At 49.2% G+C, this 7,408-nt stretch overlaps 1 protein-coding gene across 1 annotated transcript in view; it reads left to right on the forward strand.

Annotated features, from left to right (window-relative positions):
• Positions 1 to 226: 226 nt before the first annotated feature.
• Positions 227 to 7,408, forward strand: part of LOC143015407 (protein kinase C epsilon type-like) — a 37,987-nt gene continuing 30,805 nt past the window's right edge. Inside the window, 2 exon segments of the mRNA XM_076169363.1 lie at positions 227 to 1,039; positions 1,756 to 2,145. Coding sequence (XP_076025478.1) covers positions 1,810 to 2,145 — 336 coding nt within the window. The 5' untranslated portion in view covers positions 227 to 1,039; positions 1,756 to 1,809.

Here is a 7,408-nt window from a genome sequence, read left to right on the forward strand (position 1 = left end):
AAAGAAAGAAAGAAAGAAAGAAAGAAAGAAAGAAAGAAAGAAAGAAGTCGCTGTTATCTCACACACTCACACCTGCTCCTTCTGCTGAGCTATGAAGGTAAAAGCCTCGCTCAGTCTGCGTTCAATCTGCGTTAGCGGGATGGAGCGCGTTTAATTTGCCCAGCCGGTCGTCCCACCCCCCTCTCTCTAACCGGCCCTCCCTCCCTCCCTCCCTCTCCCTCCCCGGTCTGGGCTGCGTCGCACTCCCCCGTCTGTCACAGCAGCCTCGGGAAAAAAACAACAATCTGACGTGTTTTTCGCATTTCCTGCACCAGAGAGGAGAGAGAGACTGAGAGAGAGAGAGAGAGAGAGAGAGAGAGCGAGAGAGAGAGAGAGACTGAGAGAGAGCGAGACGCATGTCCACGGGAAGTTGAGCCCCAGGCCGAGCGCCCCAGGATCCAGGACCCAGGACCCAGGACCCAGGACCCAGGACCCGCCGCACGCCTCCCGCAGCTCCGCCGCCTGGACCTCAGCCCTCCCCCGCCCCTGCCGCGCTCCCGCCGGGGCTGAAACATGCCCGACGCGCCGCTGGAGCCTCCGCCCACCACACGTCTCCGCTCTCCCGGTGCTGCGCGACGCAGACTGGCGCTTCTTCCCCGCAGCCTCGCTTAGTTCGCGGCGGGCAGCGGGCAGGAGGGGGAGCCGTGACAGGCGGACACACATCTGGGGCCTCTGCTCTGATCGCTTGTTGACGTTTCTCTTCCTTCTTCCCCCGGAGGTCACGATCCAGCCTCGGCGGCTGTGTTGACGCTGTTTTTGTGGAGGATTGCTTCTCGGGTATTCGATCGGACTGCTGTGTATTTAACGGGACACGTCCAGCCAGTGGTCCGGCCAGCGGTCCGGCTAGCGGGGGACCGGAGCGTGTGAACGGGGCGTTTCAGTGTCTGCTCCGTTACACTCAAGTGGAAAGAATTACGGCGTCTGGGTGCAAACAGAGCCGCTATTCAGCCCGGAGAGGAGCTCAGTCAAGTGGCGGCGGCGCAGAAGGAAGACGAGGCAAGTTTACACAAACACAACACGTTCATGCGCCACATCAATCAAAGCGCTTCACTGCGGGGACGTTTGAACGATCGAACCAATAAAAAAACACGATTCAAAGTGGTAAAAGTACGGAAGCTGGGAGGGGGCGTGGCCTGTCTGCTTCTCCTTGGTAATCTTGTTTTCGTTTGATAACGAGATAATGACCTCCAGATAAAGAGAAAACAAGAGGATGGGACAGAGAGCGGACACAGAGTTTAGGTTCAGGCTACTTAAACACAACTTTACCTTAAAATGTTTCTACTTTAAAGTAATGATCCGCGTTCTTCAAATCTTCCTCTTCCTCCATATGAGCTCCACTTCTCTATTCCAACATCTGTCAAACCCATAATGACTTGGTTTTGTTTTGTTGAGTAAACAGAAAGATAAAGATTCTAATCGTCCTTTATCAATGACAGAAGAGCAGGAAGTTATTGATCAGCATCACATTTCTGTCCGGCCTTGAGGCAGGCTGATATAGAATCATGACTGAAAACATCCTCATTAGTCTGCAACGTTTGGAGGAAAGCGTCCCGTTAGCTCAGGAATAAAGCTCTGAATCGGGCCTCAGTGGTTTGTAGAGCAGCAGCAGGAGAGAGGTCAGAGGTCAGAGAGTAGGTGTGTGTGTGTGGAGTTGTGTTTGCTTTGGTTGACACGATCAGGAGCGTGAGTTGTATCTTCTTCTTTTTAATCTGGCAGAGGAGGAAGCCGAGTTATCAGTCAAGCATCAAGTGGTGGGACAGATTCAGCGCCATGGTGGTCTTCAACGGGCTTCTGAAGATCAAGATCGGCGATGCTCTGGACCTCAAACCCACCGCCCGGTCCCTGCGGCACGCCGTGGGGACCAAGACGTTGGACACGTACATCGCCCTGAACGTGGACGACTCCCGGGTGGGACAGACGTCCACCAAGCAGAAGACCAACAGCCCCACCTGGAACGAAGAGTTCACCACAGAGGTCCACGATGGCCGCAGGATCGAGCTGTCCGTCTTCCACGACGCCCCCATCGGATACGACGACTTTGTGGCCAACTGCATCATCCAGTTTGAGGATATTCTGCACAACGGCAGCAAACACTTCGAGGACTGGGTAAGGAAGTTCTCCCCTCCCTGTCGAGCTGAGAATCATTCTGTACGTTCCTCATATCAGCACCGGGTTTGGGCTTTAGAACGTTTCCCACCTTGTGATGAAGGATCAGCGCTCCGTCACACAGTTTTCCAGTTTGCATTCATTTCTAATCCATCAGCACTTATTCTGATTAGAATCCTGATTTGTCAGATTGGAATTTTCCTCTGAACAGTCAAAGGTCAAAGGTCAAAGGTGATTTATTTATGAAGACCTGAATCAGAGCGATGCAGCAGAGCCTCACATCTGAGAACACTGATCAAATGTACCTGATTGATGACTAAATGGATCAGTTTGCTGACTTTAACACTGTCACCGTTTACCTGGCAGGCGTTTGGTTTCCATTCACTTCCATCTATTTCTCATCAGGTTGCTCAGTGTTTGGTTGAATAATCCATCAGAATTCTGCATCAAGACAGACAAGAGCAATGCGATTCATTTATTATCATTTTTATAACTTGCTTAATTGTTTTGGACTAATCCCTTAAGTTTGTAGCTCATTACGTGCCACACACACACACACATTTTTCCTTTTGTCCTTTTTGTGCTCTAGTTAGATGAACTAGTGAACCAGTGGGTGTTGTGTGGCATAGATACAAACACACACACACACACACACACACACACACACACACACACACACACACACAACTACATGTAGACGCCATGCATTTCTTCGTTACCTGGAGCAGCTGATGTTTAAGTGTGTTATTGATGAGGCCATCAGGTCCATTAGGGAGAGAGAGAGAGAGAGAGAGAGAGAGAGAGAGAGAGAGAGAGAGAGAGAGAGAGATGGAATGGGGGAAGGAGGACAGGTTAGAGAGAAGAAAATGTTCTGCTCGCTGAAGATTCTTCTGGACGTAGATGGTTTGGAGGCGTGTCAGATCAGATTTCTTTGGCATGGTCACTGTGTAGTCGCCGTAGATGGCACATAAGCGCGGTGAGACGTGTTCGCTTCTCACCGCGCCCGTGAACAGAAGCGTCGCCTCCGTGTTGTGACGAGACCGAAATCCAACGTGTTGCTGCTCCTACAAGCCTGCAGAGCAAAGAGGCAAAGAGACAGACGAGGAAACAAACCAGAGCTCACAAGCACTCTGTCACTCTGTGACTCTGTCACTCTCTCTCTCCCTCTCTCTCTCTCTCTCTCTCTCTCTCTCTCTGTCTCTCTGTCTTTCTCTCTCTTTCATTCAAGCAGACATGAAGAGCAGCAGTGAATGTCGTTGATATGGATCTTTGAAGATGACATCATTCTTTGTCGTAGCCATAGTCACTTCAGAAAATTAGATTGTTTATACATTTTATTGTATATATATTATATATATCTGTGATTTCCTGTTAAACCTGGCAAAAGGAAGATTTCAGGTTGTAATGTGTGTGTGTACCAACAGATCCGTTCAGCTGAGCTCTCCTTCAGTCTGTAGTGTAGCCTAGCTGAGGTGTGTTGGGCGGTGCTGGACTCCAGTATGAGAGCATAGAACCACTTAGTGTCATCTAAAAATACCAATCTGTTTGGTAAACACAAGTCTGATTCAGGCTCCGATCCAAAGAAGGAGGCAGAGATCAGATATCCACAGCTGTCAGGAATCTGGAGCCAGGCGGCGTGTTTGAACCTGCCACGGGGAAAAAAAGGTGCGGAGCGACAAACACAAGTGATTTGGGGACGAAACTGGTAGTGGCAGGGAATCATGAGGCGGCACTGTTTACACACACACACACGATCAACCACAGCAACAAGGAAGAGCAGATTAAAGATAGGAATATTTGGAATCACTCAATGAGAGTTTATGAAAGTGTGTGTGTATGTGTGTGTATTTGGAAGTCATTTTTACTTTGAAGTAACAAAACAAGTCAACCAACCTGAAAACTGTGTGCTTGGTCAGAGTCAGGAGGCGATGTGAGAGAGTGTGTGAGTGAACGCAGAGCAGAACCCTGCTGCTCAGCATCCCAGCCTCACAGAGAGAGAGAGAGAGAGACATAAATACATGTCAGGCACAACAGTACATATAAAGCTCTGTGTGTGTGTGTGTGTTTGTGTGTGTGTGTGTGTGTGTGTGTGTGTTTGCACGCTTATATGGGGGGCAGAGAGAGAGGGAGACAGACAGAGAGAGAGAGAGGAGACTTGTTTCAGTTTGCAGTGCCAGCTTCCTCCTCTGAAACCATGGCAACGGGACTGAGCTGTTGGCAAGTTCTTTCTATCTCCCTTTTCTCAGTCTCTCTCACTCTCTTTCCCTCTCCCTCCCATCCTCTCCCTCTCTCTCTCTCTCTCTCTCTCTCTCTCTCTCTCTCGCCCGCTCTCTCTCGCACTGTGTGTATTCAGAGAGAAACGCACTCTGACCCGTCTGACCTGGCGCTCGCTGGCCGTCTGCAGCTCAGACGATGGTGTCGCCCTCACTTCGCTGCAGTCAGGAGGCAGCGTGTGGAGTGGAGATCATCCTCTCTTCGTCCACTGATCGTTCATTCACCGCTCCACTCGTGGGCGATGGCGGTGAGAGTTCAGAGGAGTAAGTGGAGCGGAATCCAGCGTTCCACATTTTCACGCTCGGCTGAAAAGTGCCTCTTCACAAAATTGATGCTTTGTGATAGGAAGGTGAACGCACGGTGCATAGTGTAGAGAGGCTCAGCGGAACGGTAGTGCTGTGTAGCCACGTTAGCCATCCAGGCACGACATGGGCCAAATACTTAAAAACATTATAATAGAGTCTTAAACTAAACGTTACAAAGACTCCTTTTAGATCGGATCAGATGGGAGCTCTTCCTTTATTTTGTATTTGTTGTTTTAGTTGCAGTGACATCGTCGTCTTTAACTCTTTCCTTGTTAAACTGAGGATGAACTGAGTTTGATTCTCAACACAAACGGACCTACAATGTTTACATGAAATCATCATTTAGCCATCCCATAATCTGAGTCTGTTATCTCAGGTTGATCTCAGGTTGACTGATGCTGATTTCAAACCAATAAAGTCTGCACATGATGTTTGAAAGGGATCTATTCATGGCCTTAATCACATCACTTAATCATCAGAGTTTCATCCTGCTGGGAAACTCTCTGCACTGCCACAGTCACACACATTTGCATTGTTTAAGCCAGTTTGTTATCTGTATGTGTTGCCTGGGCGACTAACTGCAAGAAGCAGCTTCCAGTTGTGTGTCCGTGGCTTATGAGTGCGCTCGCTCAGTCACTCCCAGTCGCCGGGTGTCACACTGTTTGTGTGTGTGTGTGGTGTTGCAACAGCCACAGAGCCAGACTGCCGTGTGGCGAGGCTGTGGTCCGGAGCGCCAACCATCGCTTGTTCAGCTGCTAGACGGCAAAGACAGAGAGAAACAACAGGCCGACTCAAAGGAGTGTGAGGCATGATCAGTCAGACGCCGCTCACCCAGAGTGTTTACAGGCTTTGATCAGGCTATAACTCCCTGTAAGAAACGTCCTGTATGCTCTCTAACACTGCTGACATGAGTAACAGGTCTGTAGTATGAGACGGTAAATAGATGTGTTCAGGCATGTAAACACGTGGGACGCCTTCGTGTGTGTGTGTGTGTGAAACGCCTCACACCGCCGTTATGCAACACCTCATCGTCTTCATCGCCACAAAGGACAAACACTCAGCTGTAAACATGTAAACATAGTGAATGTGGTCACTTTGCTCTGCACCCTGAGGCCTTTAGGAGCCTGCTTGGTGGTTCAGTGCCTTGCTGAAGGACACTAAGGCTGTGTTCAGTCTGTCTTCCTGGCCTGTGTGAGCAGAGAGCAGAGTCCTGCTCTCTGCTTGACCCTGTTTCCCTGCGGGCCGTAGTAGAGGGGACTCCTCTCTAAGGACCAAAGGAAACGGGGGCAGGGGTGTGTGTGTGTGTGTGTGTTGATGTGTGTGTGTGTGTCTAAAAATAGGGGCGGTGTGCTTGAGTCACACGGTAGGGTCTACTTCCTGTTTTCACTGTCCAAGTTTACTTCCCACAGAACGAGGGGAGGAGGGAGAGAGAGGGGTTTCTGCCCAGGTAGCCACTGTGTGTGCGTGTGTGTGTGTGCGTGTGTGTGTGTGTGTGGGGCTTACAGTACAACACAACACAGAGTAATCACATTTTTCCAGAATTAAAGCTGAAGAAAACAATCAAGCAAAGTCGAAAGCTTGAAAGTGTGAAAGTGTTACTGAACGATTAAAAGTAGGACTTTCCAGGTTTCCCATGTTTGGAATTGATCCCAAATCAGTCCTGATAGAGATTCCTGTTGCTTTTGCTCTCCAATGACTTCCTGTTTTGCAGAGGTGGGCCACTGCAGCATAGAGATTTACATCCTCCTATTTTCATTTCGGACTCTATCTTTACATCTTTGTAATAGTTTAATCAATCAACACGCATTGATCCAGCTTAGGGGTTAGCTTAATGTTTCTGCCTTTGCCCTTGAGCAAGGCACCGGGCTTTAAGACAGACAGAGGCAACGTTCATATTTTTCTCACTTGTTGGCATCAGATCTTTCTGCTGTCGTTTATTGTTTATCACAAAACAAACTTCACCTCAGTGCTGAATGAGTGTGGCGGTTGAATGATGGTTGATGTGTGTATGTGTGTGTGTGTGTGTGTGTGTCGCAGTGTATGCAGGTCGCTGCGCCGCAAAATTAACCTCAGTAAGTAGCTGTCTCCATTTCCTCACAAACAGGATGAGAGAGGAGAAAACACCCCGTCACCCTGCACGCACACACACACACGCACACGCACACACACACACACACACACACACACACACGCACACACACACACACACACACACAGGGGCATGTTCTAGCACACACAGAAACTTGTCAGACGTGAAGATAGCACAGTCTCAAGCCCATACTGGATGCTAAGTGAGCTTTGCTGTGAAGGTTGAGATCCTCAGGCGTTCAGTCAATGCTGCAAAATGAAAACATGGAGCACAGTGTCATATGAAGCCTTTGTCATCGGCCTTGTCTCCTGGTGTTGTATCTCTGTGGGGTTTCTGTTGTTTACTCGTCAGTGCGTCGCCTTGACCAGGACTCAGTGGAAGAAGAGATGCTGAGTCATATCTCTGAATGTCCAATAGAATATGAGGGCGAGTCTGCAGAGGCTTCAGGTCTCTGAAGACTCAAGAAGGCACATGACTGCAGCCAGACTGATGCTCATGTGATGCAGGAAAAGCTTTGGGATAGACTGTGTGTGTGTGTGTGTATGTGTGTGTGTGTGATTAGGTTAAGATGAAGCTGGGATCATGAAGCTTTCAG

The sequence above is a fragment of the Genypterus blacodes genome, unplaced genomic scaffold, assembly GCF_046128005.1.
Source record: "Genypterus blacodes isolate CSIRO-AG114 ecotype Tasmania unplaced genomic scaffold, CSIRO-AGI_Gbla_v1 ptg000201l_1, whole genome shotgun sequence".
NCBI lineage: Eukaryota > Metazoa > Chordata > Actinopteri > Ophidiiformes > Ophidiidae > Genypterus > Genypterus blacodes.